Source organism: Harmonia axyridis, chromosome 4 (assembly GCF_914767665.1).
Source record: "Harmonia axyridis chromosome 4, icHarAxyr1.1, whole genome shotgun sequence".
NCBI lineage: Eukaryota > Metazoa > Arthropoda > Insecta > Coleoptera > Coccinellidae > Harmonia > Harmonia axyridis.
In genome coordinates this window covers 30,881,587-30,904,259 of record NC_059504.1, presented here as the reverse complement: position 1 = coordinate 30,904,259, position 22,673 = coordinate 30,881,587, and the positions used below count along the sequence as shown (strand labels likewise).

At 32.6% G+C, this 22,673-nt stretch overlaps 1 protein-coding gene across 3 annotated transcripts in view; it reads left to right on the top strand.

Annotated features, from left to right (window-relative positions):
• Positions 1-7,054: 7,054 nt before the first annotated feature.
• The window catches only part of LOC123678392 (neprilysin-2-like), a 146,065-nt gene continuing 130,446 nt past the window's right edge, over positions 7,055-22,673 (top strand). The window contains exon 1 of one of the 3 annotated variants that reach the window (XM_045615396.1): positions 7,055-7,294. In XM_045615396.1, the coding sequence (XP_045471352.1) occupies positions 7,118-7,294 (177 nt within the window). In that variant the 5' untranslated portion in view covers positions 7,055-7,117. The remainder of the gene's footprint in view (positions 7,295-22,673) is intronic. The other 2 variants (XM_045615399.1, XM_045615397.1) reach the window with 2 other exon arrangements.

The window sequence follows — 22,673 nt, the reverse complement described above, 5'->3', positions numbered from 1 at the left end:
CCGATTCGGGCTTATATATATATATATATATATATATATATATATATATATATATATATATATATATATATATATATATATATATATATATATATATATATATATATATATAAATATATATATATATATATATATATATATCGGGAATTCGACTGATAAGAAGGATTTCGGTTTTACTCTTTATTCATACCAAGCTTTCGGAACTGATTGGTTCCTTCTTCAGGGTTACTACAATTTCAACAATTAAAATTAAAATTACATATACAAAAAGAACTATCCCAAATCTTTAAAAACAGTCACTTACAGAATTTGAGGTTGCCTCCTTAATAAGTTAAAATTCATCAATTAACGCAAATTTTTAAGTAAATTAGTCTCAAATACTCTATCAGTTGGATTAATCTTTCTTTGTCAATTGGATGTGAAGTATAAACAGTGTGTCTAACCTAACTTAATTATTTTCTTTGGTACATATCACAGAATCGCGTCGCGTCAACTTTGGTTTACTTTTTCTTCTTATTTTTATTCGTCTAGTGGTCCATCATAGAATCGTTCCCGGTTTGGATATGTTAACAGGAACGTGTAAACATTGCTTAATCTTTGTACGTCGGTTTTTTTATTCATTGGATTTTCTTGATTTCTTTAGTTGATCATTTCTTGTATCAGCCTTTTATTATATTTACCTTCGGTACATAATACTTCTGTATTTTCAAAATCAATTTTATGATCCTTTTTCATTGAGTGTACAGCTAAAGCACATCGTGGGTTCATTGTCCGGATATCACTCTTATGTAACGTTAATCGACTCTTTAACCATTGAGATGTCTGTCCCACATAGGTGCCATCACATTCGGAACATTTAATTTTATACACTACGTTAGATTTCAGTGGAATTGGTGTTGTATCTTTCAATTCACTGTATAACATCTTGATAGTTTTCGTGTTGTATGTACTTATTTTTACTTTTTCATCTTTAAAACAATTCTTAATTTTGCTGGTTAGATTTCCTATGTTGGGAAGGCTGCCATATTTCATTACAGGATCATCTTGAACTATATTTTCAATTTGTTCAGGTTTTCGTCGAGATTCTGTTATGGAGACTCTGTCAGTTTCATACATTAGTTTGTCGAGCATTTGTTTTGGATAGGAATTTTGCCGAAAGATCTCATGTAATTTCTTTATGTTCGCATCCACCATATCTGGATGGCAGATTCTTTGTATCCTGTTTTTCATTTCTTTGATACAATTTATTTTCATGTTTATCGGATGTTCTGATTTGAAATGTATGAATTTGTTCGAATTTGTTTCTTTTTGATACCAGTCCAGTTTAATTATGTTATTTATTCTGCAAACCTTTGTATCCAGGAATGGAACAGAATTATTTTCATCTTCTCTTTCACTTGTAAATTGGATGTTCAAGTCAAAACTGTAAAATACCTGAATTATCTCCTCCAAGCCTGTTTTCGGTATTGCAAGTATCAAATCATCTACAAATTTTTTTATGAAAAACACCTTGAAGGACAACTTTGGAATGGAAATGTCCAAAACATAATCCATAACATAAAGGGACAATACCGGGCTAAGTTTGGAGCCCATAGCACAGCCAAATGTCTGTACATAAAATTTCCCTTCAAACATGAAATAGTTGTTATCGAGTATGAACTCAACGATCTCCATAAACAGTGTTTTGGGTACATTACAATGTTCTTCAATCTTACTCCACTTAGTCTCTAACACTTTCATCACTAGTTCTTTATATATATTCCCAAACAGGTTTACCACATCCAATGAGACTACTTCATATTCTGGTGGAATAGCAAGGTCATTAATAAATGTTGCAAATTCAAACGAATCTTTTATATAATAGTCATTATTTTGGTCGTAAGCATTCGAGAGTATTTTTGCTATAAATTCAGTCAGTGTTGACATTGGGCTCTGTATACTTGCTACAATCGGTCTAAGGGGATATCCTACCTTGTGTATTTTTGGATTTCCATAGATTTTGGGGCATATTGCATTGTAACCTTTCATGGATTTTTCTTGTTGCTTACTTATTGAAGGCAAAATTCCTATCCAAAACAAATGCTCGACAAACTAATGTATGAAACTGACAGAGTCTCCATAACAGAATCTCGACGAAAACCTGAACAAATTGAAAATATAGTTCAAGATGATCCTGTAATAAAATATGGCAGCCTTCCCAACATAGGAAATCTAACCAGCAAAATTAAGAATTGTTTTAAAGATGAAAAAGTAAAAATAAGTACATACAACACGAAAACTATCAAGATGTTATACAGTAAATTGAAAGATACAACACCAAACCCACTGAAATCTAATGTAGTGTATAAAATTAAATGTTCCGAATGTGATGGCACCTATGTGGGACAGACATCTCAATGGTTAAAGAGTCGATTAACGTTACATAAGAGTGATATCCGGACAATGAACCCACGATGTGCTTTAGCTGTACACTCAATGAAAAAAGATCATAAAATTGATTTTGAAAATACAGAAGTATTATGTACGGAAGGTGAATATAATAAAAGACTGATACAAGAAATGATCAACATAAGAAATCAAGAAAATCCAATAAATAAAAAAACCGACGTACAAAGATTAAGCAATGTTTACACGTTCCTGTTAACATATCCAAACCGGGAACGATTCTATGATGGACCACTAGACGAATAAAAATAAGAAGAAAAAGTAAACCAAAGTTGACGCGACGCGATTCTGTGATATTTACCAAAGAAAATAATTAAGTTAGGTTAGACACACTGTTTATACTTCACATCCAATTGACAAAGAAAGATTAATCCAACTGATACAGTTTTTGAGACTAATTTACTTAAAAATTTGCAATAATTGATGAATTTTAACTTATTAAGGAGACAACCTCAAATTCTGTAAGTGACTGTTTTTAAAGATTTGGGATAGTTCTTTTTGTATATGTAATTTTAATTTTAATTGTTGAAATTGTAGTAATCCTGAAGAAGGAACCAATCAGTTCCGAAAGCTTGGTATGAATAAAGAGTAAAACCGAAATCCTTCTTATCAGTCGAATTCCCTTAATAGATTAATAGATTCACGATATTTATAGTACGACTGTTATCTGGAGACAATATATATATATATATATATATATATATATATATATATATATATATATATATATATATATATTCTTTTGAGAAAGAGCAATACAAAATATTAATTTCAAACAATCAAGCATATGTGTCGATGAATCTCGGTATTAGCAGAGGAAATGTAACGGGGCATCATTCATTTCAACGTATGATACAAGAGAACAGATAAAAACCTCAGCAAAAACTCTGTCTCCCCGTATCGGTGTAGTGACTGGTTTGTGTAAACCAGCATAAGAAAAATAAACACTTTTTTTGGAATAATTTTGATTTATTAATATTCCAAAAGCATTACTCAATAAAGACATTAACTTAATTCTGATAAAAAGGTAACAGATATTTCTTGATTAGAGGGCGGTACGAAGTTCGCCGGGTCAGCTAGTATTATAATATAACAAATACATAAGCGTACAACTTTATTTACGAGATTCGAGGCTTTATTGTAAAACACAGGTTATACATTTATGATTCGAAGTATTGCCCATCGCTGGTCATTACTTTCTCTCATTTTTCAGGCAGCGTATACGAATTGAAAAAACTGGTCATATTTTGAAGGCGATCCACGAATCGATCCAAGTTTTAATTCTTCATAAGATCAGAAGTGCTGGTCAGCCAGGCCGTGTGCTATTGATCGAAACAAGTTATAGTCCGAGGGAGCAACATCTGGAGAATACGGCGGGTGGGGTAGGACTTCCATTTCAACGATTCCAAGTATGTCTTGACTACTTTCGCAACATGGGGTCGACCATTGACATGCTGTAAAATCACTTCATCTTCTCTTTCATTGTATTGCGGCCGTTTGTCTTTCAATGCTCGACTCAAACGCATTAATTGCGTTCGATAATGATATCCTGTGATTGTTTCAGTCGGTTTTCACAACTCATAATACACTATGCCGAGCTGGTCTCACTAAATACTGAGCAAAACCTCAGGACCGAGAATGTTCGGTTTGGCAGTCGACGTAGAAGCATGGCCGGGATATCCCCATGATTTTATACGCTTGGGATTAACGTAATGACCCCATTTCTCGTCTCCAGTCCCAATCCGATGCAGAAATCCCTACCGTGTTTGCCTTGCAAGCAGCTGTTCACAAACAAATGAACTCCGTTCAAACACCTCCCGGCTTCAACTCCGCCCTTGATTTGTCGTAATGGAACGTTATTTGCATCAAATATATTCATGTGAGCAAGGGCGAAACGGTATGTTCTAGGAAAAAAAGTATATAGAATTCCACCCTAGAATCAACATAGTATACCGAGTGATACAAGATTTCCGAAAAAAATCTTTGATTTTCTAGACGGATACCCAGTGAAGGATCTACCGGCATAGTGACTGGGTCCAAGGGGCGGAGCCCCTTCGGCGAGCAGAGCGAGTCTCATATAGTTTGAAACTAGGTTGACATGGGTAGTGCATGACGTTCGATGATTTCACTTTCTTTTTCACGAGAACGGAATGACGTATATTCGCATCTTCAGAACCTATTTGGCAAATTTATGTTGTTTCTTCGTCGGCACAAAGGGATGCCGACCAGCCCTATATAATGACAGCAAGTGTCTTTCAGCGTCAATCTAGATATATATGACTATGATGTGGCTCCTTTTTGATGGGAATTAGCTTTGTCGGTATTCCTGCCTCTTGCTTATGATCGAATTAAATCTCTTTCCAAATTTCTAAACATTTGATTTTTGTTGATCAATCGGAAAACGTTTGTGGCTCTATTATCATAGGACTTTTTTCATCCAAGGAATCTCGCTTTTTCGTTTTCTCTTGCCGTTAATATTTTCACAAAAATTTTTATCTGAGAATTGTTTTATATAGTTAGGCTATATACAGGGTATCCCGAAAAGAATGCGACAAATGGATGCATAAATGAAGGTCATCATGAAGGACTGGTATCAAGGTTGCCGTTTGCTATATAAAGGGTGATGTTAACCTTATAAGTGAAATTTCATAGTTCAATAACTCTTTAACTAATCGACCGAATAATTTCGAATTCAGAAGTGTTGACACTCTACTATCACCTTCCTTCAATATTTCTGAAATCGCGAACAAATCAGATCCGGACTTTTTCTATTTTCGGAAATATTGGATCACCTTGTATGTGCTTTATGAGTTTATCTCGTTTATTCGTAACCACAAATATTCAATTCATAGAGAAAATTTAAAAATAATTATTGGCACTGTCGTACAGGGTGATCAATAAACATTGCCTTTTGAGTGGAATATCATATTGCGATAAACTTATCAGTAGAATTAAATTCGAGATTTGCAGATCGCAATTCCTGACGTCAAAGAAACTTGACTTTTTTCCTGTACCATTTTTTCCGAATCGGCTCGGTTGAAAAGCTATGAGCTGTTGAAAATCCATAAAAAAATTTAATTTTTAGTTATATCTCGCAAATGTAATGGAATCGGACATGTTCAAGCAAAGACTCACCAGGTATAGTTGGGTTATATATTTCAGCTGACTAATGTCTGTCAGATTTTCAGACAATTTCCTGATTTCCAGTCTTCGAAGAAAAAGTAGAGAGTTATTTCTGAAAATCGGACCAGAACAAGGCAACTGCACAAATGTAGCAAAAGTATCTGAAGCAATTTTGGCCGAATAAAAACGAAAGTGCACGACTACCTTTCTTCAATTTTTTTTACGGAAATGTCCGGGGCACAGCTTCTCATAAGTGCAGTACATAATCGAAATACAGATGTGCTGAGATGAGTTTTTTTTCTAATTTTTGAGTATTCCTGTGAAACCCAAAAATTTATGACATAAGTGCTGGCCTGGCTTTTAATTGAATTTTGTGATATTTAGTACATGTACTTAAAATTTATTTCATCCATTGAAACCCAATAAACATATTTTCGGGAAATATTTTCAAAGTCGTATGTAACAAAAAAAAATGTTACAAAGTATCACAAACCTAGTACAGCACAATTCAGTAAAAAAAATCGAAAATAACCCTTGTCTTCTTCCACTATGGTCGCTCAAAGACCACGAAACACGTTAAATATCTATCATGTTTGATATCCCATTTTACGTTCGTGCCGCTTTCGAAAACGTCCATTTCGAGAATAGTTTCACAACTGCTCCGTTGACACGAGTCGATCTCCACACATAACTAACCTCGCTTGTACTTCACTACCCTTGTCAACCAGGATAAATCGTTCATTTCGTGAATATTCGCTCGACCCTTTCATTGACACGGGTCGTTTTCCATGTATTCTTGAACCACAGCTGTGATCCACAAGCCATGTCAACCTAGCTTAACTATGAATGTGTCATACTGGCAACAGGTGTTACGTATGGAACATAATGGCCGCCACCATATATAAAAAAATTTAAAAAAAAGTAGTTTTTGGCGCCAATGAAGTCTTTGTTTAGGCCAACCTCACGATTGTTTTTTTTTAAACAGCTGGATTGAGGAATTTTCGTCAACAGATTCGTAATCTAGACCCCAAAATTGATAAGTCTGCAAAATTTCATCGCTTCGGAAGCATTTGAATTAATTCGGTAAAGTAAACATTCACCTAACTTTTCTTCCAATTAAGGTTATTATTTTAAGGTAATTATTGCTTTTCACGATAATGTGGAGGAAAATTATGATTGTATTAGTGTATGGACAAAAACATGTAACTTTTTCAGTTTATCTATTTTCTTAGGGATATGTTATATGAAAAATCAAATAAGATCAATTTTCAGACGCTTATGAATGAATAAATTCATTTATTTTACAGAATGAAACAATTTAAATGAAAAGCTCGATAAGAATGCCGTCTCAATCAGATAACAGGTATTGAATGGAATTAGTTGTCACTGTTATTCATTCGCTTGGATTATTTGAAAGAAGGAAAATGTTGAATTCAGATAACCTCGATTAGTGATGATAATAATTTTCCTTGGTGGAAATTGAAATCGGTATCCAATTTCATGATAACTAACAGAATATCATTAGTGCTTGACTTAATTCTTGAAAAAAATGCCTTATAATATTGACGATGATGTGGAGCAAAAAAATGAAGATGGGAAAGCAATCATTAAAGAAAATTCATGCAAGACAACCATGGCCTTCTTCTGTCTGCTGGCTATACTACTTTTCCTACTAGGGATTATTGTGTTCCTTCTATATTCAACTGAACCTTTCTCCACAAATCTTGTAAGTGGTTTACTATTTTATTTTTCACGGAGAAATCCTGAACGGCGTTCTCAAACATGTTTCCACTTAGTTTCAAAAATATTTATACAGCGAATTAATAGGCCTTTAATGTTTTCGACACCGTTCTTATACATTGATACCTCGAAATTTTATGGAGTTTTTCCATTTCCATAAAGTACCTAATTTCCACTATAATCTCTCAATAAATAAAATAAAACGAAGTAATTTCCACTATGTTCGTTTTATTTTATTTATAATGAATTTCCGCCAAGTAAGGACCGAATCCATTAAATATAATCTCTTAATTTTTGCGATAATTGTTTCTCCAACAATATGACCTACGACAGTTTTTTACTAACTATAATTGCTTACTGCTATTCCATCAATTGCACTGCTTGTTACCAGTTTCATCTATATGCTTGAGAAACATGGAATCATTGATTTGAGTATAGTTGCTTTTATTTTTGAGGGCACCGTTGGAATGCTAGAAGCTTTTAATGGAGCTTTCGCTATTTACAAAAAAAATTATTGGACTAGTTTTTCGTATTCTCGTCTTTCTGTAATTGTTCTACAATATGTTTTTTCACAGAATGTAATGATTTGATTCGGCTTTTTCTTTGGTTGCCACCTTCACAAATTTGTTTATTTTTTCTAATCATTTTCGAAACTTTTCGTCCTCGTCTGAAGCCATTCGTTATATCGCTCCTGCAAAGTATCGGAATTGAATCGCAATTGAAATAATATATGAATGAAAAAAGCACCAACAAATATGTTATACGAAGAGGATAAATGTGTCAAATGTAGACAAGATTTTTTAGATTATTCAAATAAATGTGATTCATATTTACTGTTAATTCACAAAACATGTGCAATTATCCTGATCCTAATACACAACCTGAAGCAAAATGCATTCCCCCAAAAAAATAAAGAAGGAAAGAAGGCTTCATTTCATATATGCGAGGATTGCAAGGTAAGGTTGAACAGGATGCCTTTTATGATAAAAATGATAGATAAAATGAAAAAAGATATGGAGACTTCGAAATCAGAAATGAAGAAAGATAAGGAAGAATTTAAATTTAAACTGAAGCCACCCTTGATGAGGGAACCATATGCAACAGTAATACAGAACAATCAAATTAATGAACCCAAAATTAAATTGAGTCTACCGACCCTTGTTACCAAACCTAAGGTAACGCAGGATTGATGAAAAATTAAACAAGATGTCCAAACAACAATAAGTCCAGCGAATTTGAATATCGAATTACTAAATTTGAAAGTAACCATGCAAGGCAACGTAGTAGTTGAATGTGATACGAAACAGGATATCTAACGATTTAAAAAAAAAAGCTGAGAGAAAACTCAATTTTAAGTAAGATCCATATCAAGGGAAGAAAATTTCAACAAGGATAAAAGATAATTTCTGAAACCACTGTGTTTTTTTTTTCATATTAGATTACATGTACACGCTGATGAAGAAATATATCAATTTCTTAAGAGGGAATGGTACCACTTGACTGGTCAGTTCAAAACTTAAAGGGGAATAACTATTCTTGCAGATCACCGATTTGTATGGGGTTTTCTGATAATTTCTTCAAACAATGATCTGAAAGGCAGGGACGGGCTATTTTTAATTTGCGAATGAAAAAACAAACAAAAAAGTTGGTAACTTCTCGTTTTCCGCAAAAGAATTGATGATATGGATGAAAGGGCTTATCACTGATTTATTTTAAGATTATTCGTAAAAAAAACTTTAGAAAAACATTTCAAAAGAGCTGAAATCACTTCGTAATAAAAAAGAATAATCGACCGTCGTATAGTGTTGCCCCTACTGTATAAATTCGCAACGAATCACCAAATTCTTCAATACTACCTACAATTTCATAATTCCGGCAACGTTGCTGCGTTATGAATCAGTTCTCAGTTAGAGTCGTAAACAGTATTAGGTGAATAGAAAGATTTTCATTTTGTTCGCTTCTTTTCGAAAGCTTGAAGGTATGAACAGATCGACGCGGGACTTCGGGAACGGGAGCGATGCGTTCAGCGGGCAGATTGCATAGCATGCACACCTAAGCGAAAATAATGAGACACGATTATTAGTATGAATCTAAAATTATGTATGAAAATGACAGTTTTTCGGAGGAGGAAGTTTCACTGCTCAAAACGGTTGATTTCCATCCCACAAAAGTTTCTTTCCCGCTCCCGCAGTCACGCGTCGGTCTGTTCATACCTTTATTCAGTTTAGTTAGCTGTCAATTCTTTTCGATATGGGTAACAAGAGATTCAAGGATTTATTTATTCTGATCCTATTACTTGCTTTTTGGGAGTATCATGTAGAAATATCAAATTTGATTTCTACAGGAAAACAAGAAGAATCTTATTAGTTCATGGTCATTCTTATGATGATACTATTAGTTTTTTAATCATGCATAATCTGTTTTGTAAATATTCATTCAATACCAATTCATCTTTCAGTGTATGGGAAAGAGATTATGTTCATGCACAACATGAAATAACATTTCAGTTGAAATGGTAGATAATTATATGGTAATATTGAAGTTCAGTAATACGATGTTACGATGTGAGTCAATTTCTGAACATGAGAATTTTTTGAAATTTGAGAACCTTTTATTGCCTTCAAAATAAATGGATCGCAATTTTGAGCAAGGAGAATCAATGCGGTATTGCGATATAACAACTGATTTTTGTACGAAGTCAATTTCTGAAAATGAGAATTTTCAAAAAATATTTTAGTCCTTTTTTTGCCTTCCAAATTAATGGATCGTGATCCTGAGTATGAAAGATCAATAAGTGATATAAGAACTGATATTTTACCAAATTTCATGTTTATAGTTTTCATATTTTCCGAGAATAATCTCATTAGTAAATGGTCATTCTAATAATTATGACAACTATTAGTTTTTTTAATCATGTAAATTTGTTCCGTAGATATTCAGTCAATCCCAATTTATCTTTCAGTGTATGGAAATGTTATTATTTTTATGCACAACAAGAATTAATATTTCAGTTGAACTAGTTGGTAATTATAGGGGAATATTGAAGGTCAGTACTAAGATGTTATTATTGTTTAGAAATTTCTTGATTGTGCATAGTCAATTTCTGAAAATGAGATTAGAGTCCTTTTTTTCTCTTCAAAATTGTTGGATCGTAATCCTGAGCATTGAGAATTAATGCGAAAAAACTGATTTTTGTATGTAGTCAATTTCTGACAATGAGAATTTTTTATAATTCCATTCTTTTTTTTGGCTTCAAAGAATGAATCGTAATCCTGAGCGTCCTGAATATTAGAATCAATGCGATATTGCTATATAACAACTGATTTTTATACATAGTGAATTTCTGGAAATAAAAATTTTTGAAAATGTTAATTCTTATTTTTGCCTTCAAAATTATGCAAAATTATTGCCTGAGTATGGAGAATCATGCGATATCACGACAAAACAACCTATTTTTGTACGTAAGCAATTTCTAAAAATGTCAGTTATTTTTTTTGCCTTCAAAATTAATGGATCGTAATCCTGAGCATGGAAAATCAATGCGATATTGCTATATAACAACTGATTTTTGTACGTGGTCAATTTTTGAAAATAGGCCAGCCAATGAATTGCCAGCTTATTGTAAAAAGGTTGTTCGAACATTTGGCAATGCAGCAACTTCGAGCTAGATAGACAGATGGTAATAGGTAGCTTATTACGGCAGATTGACCAGATGTTTTGAAAGAAATAACTCGCTTATAATGATAGGCAATAAAATCGATTTTAGAGAGGGATGCGAAGTTGTGAGAAATATCGGTTAGGATCGACTATTATCAGATGGGTTCGAGAAAAAATGTATATAATTACATAAATGTATGACTAACTTCCTAATGACTCAATACACTTTCATCTCCAATATACTTTTCATAAATGCTATCACCATAATAAATAAATGATTGAACATTCTTTTATCTTCAATATTATTACATCTTGTTTACTTTAAATTATATTCAGATCCATTAACATTAGATACCACTTTTTTTTATTTTCATACTCTCAAATAAAATAATGGATAACGCTACCATTATCATCAAACCACTATGTACAATTCATTAGATTACTTTTATCGTTAAACCTGCAAACACCATAAATACCTTACTCATGTAACATTGAAATCAGTCTTCTTATTGGTTTCAAACTAGAGAACACTCATATTTGTAAACTTGTGGAATAAATTTTTTCTAGAGTGAATTCTACAAAGTTTTACTCAATTGGCGCTGCGAACAGGATTGTGAAACGGTAAATTCATCGAGAAACCACCAGTCTCTTTCAAGAGTTTATTCACAAAAAAATCACCAACCCCTGAACAAATTCCACTGGGCAAGTAGTTCATCAGCCAACGGAAGAAATCTTCACCAACAGAAAAAGTCGTATTGAGAGAATCTTCAACTGCAGAGGATGAAATTAGCGATTTTCCTGTAAGTTTTTTCTTAAAATTTTTTTCCAATATAAAATACATGTCATATATTAAAGACAGATCTCCAATTCGAAGAATTCGTAATTCAGATTGTGTAATTCCAACAAATTCTCCTTCTAATTTTACCACAATGGCAGAACCAACCCAAACTGAAATAATGATGGCAAAAGATATAATCCCACTTTATTCAGGAGGTTCCGAAAGTCTCGCTTACTTCATAAGCCAGGCCGATAAATTTTTATCACTTTTGAGAAAACCAGATGAAAATTGTATTTTTAATAAACTTCTGCTTGAGCAGATCGAAATTAAACTAACGAGAGAAGCTCAAGATGTATTAATCAACTCACGATGCATTAGATGGGGAGAGATCAAAGAAACTTTACTACATAGATTCGGCGATCCAAGGTCCGAAGAACTTCTATTGCACGATCTAACTACCTCATTCCAATCAATTAATGAACCTTATGAACAGTATCATGCAAAAATAAAGCAAAAATTTCAAGTTCTCATAGAACATATCAGTATAAGAGAACTTAACAATGATATTAGAATTTGCAAAGAAAATAGTTATCTCAATCAAGCATTGTCGACATTTAAAGCGGGAATTTTACAACCGTACTGTAGACATTTAATGAACCTACAAATCGATACTCTTGAACCGACATTACTAAATTGCAGAAAATTTGACAATAATAGAGTACAAATTGATTTCATGAATTTTATGAGAAACCGAAATGAAAATGGTTCAAAAACCTCTAATCGTAACAAATTCCAACAAAAATTCGTACCACATTATAATAATCAAAATAACACTTATTCTAACGAAATTCAACAACAAAGGCATTCACCACAAAATCAAAATATTATAAAACCATTTCCAAGTGAGCCGATACAATCAAACCCCAAGCCCGTTACAAATACACATTTCCCCACGAGGTCACAAGTATTTGGAAGGACCGATAATAGAAATATTACTCCGATGAGCATTTCTACTAGAAATACATTCAGAAATTCACAAAATAGACAAAGGCAAAATACCTTCATGCCTAGATCCAACCCAACTTTCACTCCGGAAGAAGTATTTAATGTAGAAAACGAAGAACAATATGATGAGCAAAATTTTCGGATAGAAGCCTCGGAACATCAACAACTATAGATGTTAATGCAATTTCATGCAAACCAAAATTGCCCTTTATTACAATTCCTAGTTTCAATTTGAAAATTTTAATAGATTCAGGTGCAAGTGACAGCATCATGAATCCAAATTCGGCATTCAAATATTTCAAAGATAAGTTTTTCTGTGAAAAGTTTTCAGTTAAATCACTCACTCAAACAATTCGCGACGATAAAAATATTAATTATCCCATACTTAAAGACTTCGGTATTGAGAATTCTATCAAATTTCATGTTTTAAAATGGCACGACAGATTCGACGCACTATTAGGTAGTCACGATTTGCAACGTCTAGGTGCAAAAATCGATTATTCAAGAATATTCTGGAAATAAGAAATCATAAAATCCCATTTTTTATCGAACTGAATCCTCAAAACTTCACCCCATTCAAACAAAGCATGAACAACTCCATAATAGTTGTCAATATAGAGAACGGCCCTGTTCTCATCCCAGAAACAAAAATTGGAAACTTTACTCTTCAAGAATGTTTAGCTAACGCAGAGAATGGTACTTGCATAATACCAACAAGTGAAGAACGAAAATTAGAAATTCATTTTCACGAACAAATCGATGTAGAACCTCTTACAAACATGGAATGCATCGAAACACCCCAAATGGTCAACGAAACAAACATTTTGCGATATCAAGAAATCAATCCGAACGAAACATTTGAATCAGGAAGAGAAAGAGGTTATTATACCTTTGTGCAAGAAATATAAAAACATTTTTTATAATGGAAATAATGATTTGTCTTTCACCAGTGCAGTGAAGCATCATATAAAAACAGATGATGACGAACCAATATACACTAAATCATATAAATATCCATATCACTTGAAAGAAGAAATACAAACTGAAATAAAAAAAACTTCTTAATAATAAAATCATAAGATCATCAATATCTCCGTACAGTAGTCCGGTGTGTATAGTTCCCAAAAAGATCGATTATAGAAAATTGAATGACAAGACAGTAGAAGAAAAATATCCCCTACCAAGAATCGATGAAATCTGAGAAAATCTAGTACTTATTTTCCAACGTTAAATTTAGCTCAAGGTTTTCATCAAATTGAAATGGCACCAGAAAGCATCGAGAAAACCGCGTTTTCCGTAAACAATGGTCATTACGAGTACGTACGAATGCCTTTCGGATTAAAAAATGCACCCAGAACCTTTCAACGAACCACGGATTATGTTAAGGGAATATCTTTACAAATTCTGCTTTGTTTACATGGATGATATCGTCATATTCTCAAGATCACTACAAGAACATTTACATCATATTTGACTCATTTTCGAAAAACTACAAGAAGTTAATTTGAAAGTCCAATTAGATATATCGGAATTTCTTCGTAAAGAAGTGGCATTTTGAGGACACGTTATAACCCCAGAAGGTATTAAACCAAACCCTTCAAAAATTAGAGCCATACAAGAATACCCTTTGCCAAAAACAACGAAAGAAATAAAAGCCTTCCTAGGACTTGTAGGTTATTACAGAAGGTTTATACAAAATTTCGCAAAAATCGTAACCTCATTCACTCGTTGTCTTAGGAAAGGTACAAAAATCGATGTAAATAACACCAGTTATTTAGAAGCATTCAATACATGTAAAGAACTAATAACCAATGCTCCAATTTTAACGTACCCCGATTTCAGTAAAATATTTTGTGTTACGACGGACGCAAGTAACGTCGCCATAGGAGGGGTTCTTTCACAAAGAAACATGCCCGTTTCATTTTATTCGCGCACATTAAATTTCGCTGAACGAAACTATTCTACTATTGAAAAGGAACTCTTAGCTATTGTACTGACAACTAAACATTTTCGCCCATATCTTTTTGGTCGACAATTCTTAATCGAAACAGATCATAAACCTCTTGTTTGGTTATTTTCCTTGAAAGATACAAATCAAAGATTGATCAAATGGAGACTCCGATTAGAAGAATTTGACTTCAAAATCCAATACAAGAAAGGAAAGGAAAATTCAGTTGCCGATGCTCTATCGCGAATAGAACTCAATGCAGTAGAAGAAAGCATAGACGATGATCTATTATCGATATTGCCACAAATTGATGAACCCGACATACTTTTACCAGAGGATGCAGATGAAATTCTCGATGCAATTGGAAATCAATGATAATACACAACACACTGCCATAGGAAATCCATATTTCGGTATCCCAATTTCAGAAAAACCTGTGAATAATTACTTGAATAGAATCGAATTGAAATTAGGTGACCAATATAAAGTTGAATACAGAAGACCCTTCAAGAAACATCATTATAAAGTCACGAAAAGATCCGGTCAAAAAAATGAAAACATTGAAATTCCTGAATTGACCCTAAACTATTATACGCAGTATATTCACATGATTCAAAACTCGAATCGTTATTTTTAAATTTATGTAAGTCAAATTTTGATTCAAGTGTAAAAATGGTAAAAAGTAACATTTTATGTAGTGATATAGAAAAACCAGATCAACAAAATGAAGTTGTTCTAGAGTATCACCTTCAAAATCACAATGGAATTATAGAAACACACAATAATCTAAAATCAAAATTGTATTGGCCAGATATGCGAACAAAAGTTAATAAAATAATAAATGAGTGTGAGATATGCTTACAGAGCAAATATGAAAGAAACCCATACAATGTTAAACTATCTGGACCACAATGCTAAAGAAAATCCGACATTTCTTTTCACATCATAACTACCCGAAGAAAATAGTTTGCGACGAAGGAAAAGAGTTCAAAAACAAAGTTTTCGAAGAATATTGCAAACTTTTCAAAATAAATCTGCACTTCACCACACATTATAATCCTAATTCAAACTCTCCCGTAGAGAGATTGCATTCCACATTGTTAGAAAAAATAAGAGCAACCAAATTACAAAATAAAAATGATCCTCCTCAATCTTTAATGACTAATACAAAAATAAAATAATACAAATAAGAGACAAAACAGGTCAACGAGCAAATTCACATCCTAGAAAACTCAAAAGACTCAGAAATAATGTATCATTACAGAGGGATCCTCGCGACAACGAGCCTGGCCCTTCAAATCAAAGAATTTCAACATAATGGATACTTCATCGAGAACTTAGGAATTTCTCACACACTTAACCATTATCCTAAATTTTATATTTATTTTAATATAAGTAACATAGAGATCAATTTCTCTCATCTTTGGACAAATGCTTATTTACTCCAACAAAAATGCAACGGTTCATGCCCATTAATTAACACATTTGCTAAGATATCGAGAATGAACTCTCAAAATTTAATTCAAGAAGTAAACGTGCATTAGAATTTTTTGGATCTACTATTCGATTCATTACAGGAAACCTTGATCAAAAAGACTTGAAAGATATTAACAATCAATTGAAAGTACTTTTCAAAAACCAGAATAAAATCTTAACGCAAAGTGATAAATTCACATCTTTTGCTAACCACATTACTAATAGATACATAAATGTTATCAAAAACATTCAAACCAATATAAACATTACATTTGAAGCTATTAATCCAATGACAGAAGGAGTAAATAAACAACAATTAATTCATTACAACATTTATTCATCACAAAAATTGTTATCCTTACTAAAAACTATCCAAAGAACTATATCTTTAGCCTTTAATGATATAACAAATTTGGAAATAATTTCATTCAAAGAATTGAAAGAAATAATTAATCATCTCAAACTCATTTATCAAAAGGAAGAACTATTAGAATTAGACAATCTTCATTTATTCAAAATAATCGAATTCGCAAAATTCAGAATTGTATCTGTTGATAATATCATAGCATGTATATTATACATCCCAATTTTACACCCTTACCCATACATGTACCAAAGAATCTATCCTATCCCTAATCGCTGGAAGAAAATCATTCTACCACCTGCAAGATATAGATTATCTGAATCAAGGAAAGAAATCTGGACTGAAGAACAATGCCCGACGATAGAGGATCAAATTATTTGCTCCAAACCCCAAATACAAAGCCGATGCTCGCTCAATGATCTTACCACATGCACCTTTGTGGAAGCAACAAATAACTACAAGGTCCAAATCCAACAAGATAACAACAACGTCCTTCTATCCTGCAAGGAACCGCAAAAAAATTTAGAAGAATGTGGAAATCAAATCAAGTAATGGAAGTTCAATAATATCTTCAGAACGAAACTGCAGAATCGTAATAGATGATACAATCTTCGAAAATGTCTTTAATAATTTCACCTACGACATGCCTATTGTTAAAGTACGAGAATTCGAATCAACGAAATTCATTCACCTTGAGCAGAAACACCTCGAAGATGTACAATCCCTGAAAAATGAAGCAGAAGACATGAAACATAGAGATAACTTAGACTCTTTGCCCCAAGTTAATCATCTTTCATTGACATTTATATTGTCTTCATTCTCATTTTGTATTATTGCAATTATAACTGTCATATTACAAAGAAATAATTTTAAAAATCTCGCTGTTTGGATGAAAGAGAATGAAAATCCAGAAGACGCAGTTCAACTTCAAGAAATTCATTCTATTTACCCTAAAATACCAACAGCACCACAAAACGAGGACGTTTTGTCTTAAAGGGGGGAAGAATTACATAAATGTATGACTAACTTCCTAATGACTCAATACACTTTCATCTCCAATATACTTTTCATAAATGCTATCACCATAATAAATAAATGATTGAACATTCTTTTATCTTCAAAAATATTACATCTTGTTTACTTTGAATTATATTCAGATCCATTTACATTAGATACCACTTTATTCTTATTCTCATACTTTCAAATCCAATAATGGATAACGCTACCATTATCATCAAACCACTATGTACAATTCATTAGATTACTTTTATCGTTAAACCTGCAAAGACCATAAATACCTTACTCATGTAACATTGAAATCAGTCTTCTTATTGGTTTCAAACTAGAGAGAACTCATATTTGTAAACTTGTGAAATAAATCTTTCTTAAAGTGAATTCTACAAAGTTTTAATTGATTATATACTAAATTTGTTAAGATTCCTTCATTCTTACGAAAATTAATTTGATTCAAAAACGTTTTTAGTGGAATAATAAAAAAAAAATCAAAACAAATGCACCGAAAATTTCACATAAGCGGCTCACATTCATTGAGCAAAATATTGATTTCGCTCATTATGGTTAGCCAAATCAAAATGAACCATCAATATGATGGTCATCCAAATATGATATCGGATGAATGATGGAACATGGGCATTAATGACCAATATTCTCTTCAAGTCAGTTGTTATATGGTATTGATCAACATGCTGAATATTACGATTCATTTATAGTGAAGGCAAAAAAGTACTAAAATTTTCAAAAATTCTTATTTTCAAAAACTGCCTACGTACAAAAAATAGTTGTTATATCGCGATATCACATTGATTCTCCATGTTCAGGATTACGATCCATCAATTTTGAAGGCTGAACGAATGTGGATTGATTGATCCGGCTCGAAGTACCTTGAACGTGTGTATGCTTGATATGTTTGAATTCGGCTTCGAAGGACCTTGTGGTGTTTATGCTTGATTATGGATGTAAGAAAATACGTATGATTTTTACTTAATATATTAACACAAACACTGTATAAAATTATAATATTAATAACTTGTGAATACTTGAATATGTAATGAATGTTGAGTTACTGATTGACTGTGTGTTAACTGAGTGAATATTGAATTATAACTGGTGAAATAGTGAATAACTGGAAGCCCTCTCTGGTGGTGGGACAATGGTGGGAGAAAGCATCGACTAGAATCACAAGAGTTCTTCTTCTTCCTCTGTAAGGCTTAACATCGCGGCCACCTTGAAAGGTTCGACTTTCAATAAAGGACCTTCCTATCGTCAGGCGACTGGTAATGACTTGATTCTTGCTAGATATTAAACCTCCGTTGGCAGGGGACTGATTTCATGTACACTGCATTTGAAAACATCACTTTTCGTCATGATGCGTACAATATTGTCCACTCCTGGATGAAGATCCGCGATTCTTCCCAAACGCCATTGATGTTGTGCAATCTGCTGTGGTCTTTGATATCTTCAAAGGTGTATAGGGAATTTCTGTGAATTTCCTTTGTTGTGCAACCATCAATGTGTCACCCACAAGGAAATGTTTAGGTGTAAGGGGGGATAGGTAATTAGGATCGGAAGACAATGAGGTAATAGGACGTGAGTTGAGCACAGTTTCAATCTGACAAATAACTGTATATAAACCTTCAGAAGTGAGATGAGCGTTCTTAACAAACCGAAACTAAAAGATAGTTCGCAAAGTTTTCAATTTTTTGTTGAAATCATATTTCCAACAAGTTCAATATGGACAACCTCAGTTATGAAACAAACAAATATATGATATGCCTTTACGAATTTCCTAGATCTCAATTGAACAGCTTTAATACTAATGGGATCTGCAAAGTCAATACCAACAATAGAAAATTGACCTTACGGAATGAGCCTTGAAGTAATATAGTTTTGCAAAAGATTATTTTCTGAATTGACAATTGTGAAAGTGATGTGATTTTTTGAATTTCCGCTATATGATTACCGACAAGTGTTCTCTTTAGAGAACGGATATTCAATGTTTCCGTACAAATCTAAAAATAAATATAATCGGAATTTGGACTCCGAATTAATCCTAATGGGTTTATAATATCATTATGTTTATCGAATATGAGAAGATATTCTGATTTTGAAATTTCGATGAGTTTTTTCTTGTATTGTACTTTCAAGTTTCCAAAAATTTTGATGTTGTTCATTATTGTTATTATTCAAATTGCAAAGGACGGGTGAATTCAAATACCTTGTGTAATTAATTGGTCCTGAAACGATCCAACCTAGTTTGGTATTCTGTAATTTGGGGCAGTTACGATTGGTTTTAATTTGTTCGATTAAACAACACTAGTATTATTTACAGAGGTAGGTGAACGACAGTGAAAATTCAAATAATAAGAATAAACACGTAAAAGGGTCAAGAAATTGATACGCAAAAAAGTTCCATTAGGATTCTTCCATGGTGAAATTCATATTTCCATTCGAATTATCATTGCTCTGATACTTGCCCAGCGAAATATTTCAGTAGGCACAATGACAGAAACGATTTTCACGATTTTACGAGTAATGAGAAAATTTAATGCAGCATCATCTGTGAAATTCTGTCAAGAAGTATGTTTTGGTAGTTTTCAGAACGATGTTGGTAGATTTTTGGTAGATTTCTGCGGCAAATTCAGTTGATTTACCATATGGCAATCTGGTCACGCTGCTTCGTGCCGTAGTGAGAAATCAAATATTATTTACCTAAGTCGTTCGAGCCGTTCATAATTTGAGTTAGTTTGATGGTTCAAAATGTATTTTTATTGAGGTTATCTATCTTTCCATATTCCAGATGTTGGTTATGTCATAATTTGGGATTAATATTTTTTCGGAATACTGCATTCTATTCGGGTTGGATAGGTCATAAAAAGTCATAAAAGCTGTTTGGGATTTGCCAAAAGAACGGTTCTATTAGATTTGTTCTTGTTCAAAACAAATTTCATCTTGGAAAAATGCATTCAAAACCGGAAATGATTAAAATATGAACTCGTACTCAAACATACATTTTAATATGCAGTTATACAAATGCATATTTATCCGAAGCCTAGATAGGGTTGAGCCAAACTCGTCGGTTTTGTGATATAGACAATATTGGATAATTTTTTCAAGATACTTTGTTTGAAATTTTAATGTTTTTGGTTGAGATATTCACATATTATTCATTACTACTCGTGAAATTGTTATTGAACATCTAAAGGCAACATGTTATAAAGATTGAATTGAAAGTTTTGAAATCTTCCGAAAAAAACTTCGAACGGCAATATCTACGGAATTCCTTGTCGGATTTTGATTGACTAAACACCAACATTCGATACTCGAAGATATTCTCAAAATTTCAAGTTTGAATATCTCTAAGAGAATTATTAATTTTTCGGCCGGACGAACAGAATCGAATTTCAGGACGTATTAATCAGTCGAACCTCATTGTTTTTGAATATCTCTGGCACAAAATTCATAAACTACAGACTCGTATTTGCTCGATATTTCGAATTACTTTTACAAAGTGCTTAGTAGTGCTCGTCACAGCTCTGATATATATATATATATATATATACAGGGTGGCCACTTTTTCAATGGGATTGTATTGGTAACTTTTAAACCATAAGAGTTAGAAGGTCGGTCAAATGGAGAAAAAGTTGCATGCATAGAAGCATTATCAAGCAGTTCAAACAAATCGAGATTATCAGGGCCGGATTTCGAGATATCATAAGAAAAGTAAATTATGTCAATTTGATTTTCCTTTTTTTCCCACTTCATTTCAAATATTATCAAAAAATGTTACAGGAACTTTTTATTCGACAGTAAATTATCCTCAATTTGACGTAACCAGATTTCGTATCCAACGTTTCGTACTCTCTGGGTCACCCTCAACCTCATTTTTTTCAATACGGACCTGCATATTTTATGACATTTTTCGAAATAACTTTTAACGCTGAATTCAACGCTATATCATACTATGTCATTCAAAGTAGATTTTCAGGTGATTTTGACCCTTATCCAATTTTCTTCGGGTCGGATCTGTATTACCTTCATTTAGTTTAATTAACAACATGCAATATGCAATAAATTTCGATAAGAAAATCAACTTACCCATCTTGAACTAAATGGAACATATAAGAATCAAAGCAAGAAACCAGTATACTGGTTTCTTGGTTCTTCTTTTATAATAATCATTTGAATATTTCAATTCATAATAATTAAACGAAAGTATCATTTAATGAAAGAAAAATCAAATGATTATTCGAAAGTAAATGAAAATTAATTCAGTAAGTGTTCGAAAAGTCCACCATTTTGTAAAATGCACTTTACGGTTCTGGAACCCATACTTCTTATACATTTGCTTGTTTGGTCTCCTTGAATCCAAAAATTCTCAATTTTCTCGCGAGGTATCACTATTGTTGTATTTGTCATTTGAATCGTTGAAACAAATAACAGAATCGAACTTTATTTTGAGATCATTACGATATAATTTTTGCAAGGCTTGGTATTCAAATTTAAAATCATTGTATTCGCGTCTCTTGACTATTTTATTACCAGCAGTTTTTGAAAAATTCCATTCACTGGCCACAGTCCTCGATTTTTTTTCTGGGTTCGATTGAATTTGGATCAGAACATTGATATCGTTAATAGACTTGTTTTTTCTTACATTAACACCATTAAATTTGGATGAGGGTCAAAATCACCTGAAAATCAACTTTGAATGATATTGTATGATATAGGGTTGAATTCAGCGTTAAAAGTTATTTCGAAAAATGTCATAAAATATGCAGGTCCGTATTGAAAAAAATGAGGTTGAGGGTGGCCCAGAGAGTACGAAACGTTGGATACGAAATCTGATTACGTCAAATTGAGGATAATTTACTGTCGAATAAAAAATTCCTGTAACATTTTTTGATAATATTTGAAATAAAGTGGGAAAAAAAGAAAAATCAAAATGACATAATTTACATTTCTTATGATATCTCAAAATCCGGCCCTGATAATCTCGATTTGTTTGAACTGCTTGATAATGCTTCTATGCATGCAACTTTTTCTCCATTTGACCGACCTTCTAACTCTTATGGTTTAAAAGTTACCAATACAATCCCATTGAAAAAGTGGCCACCCTGTAT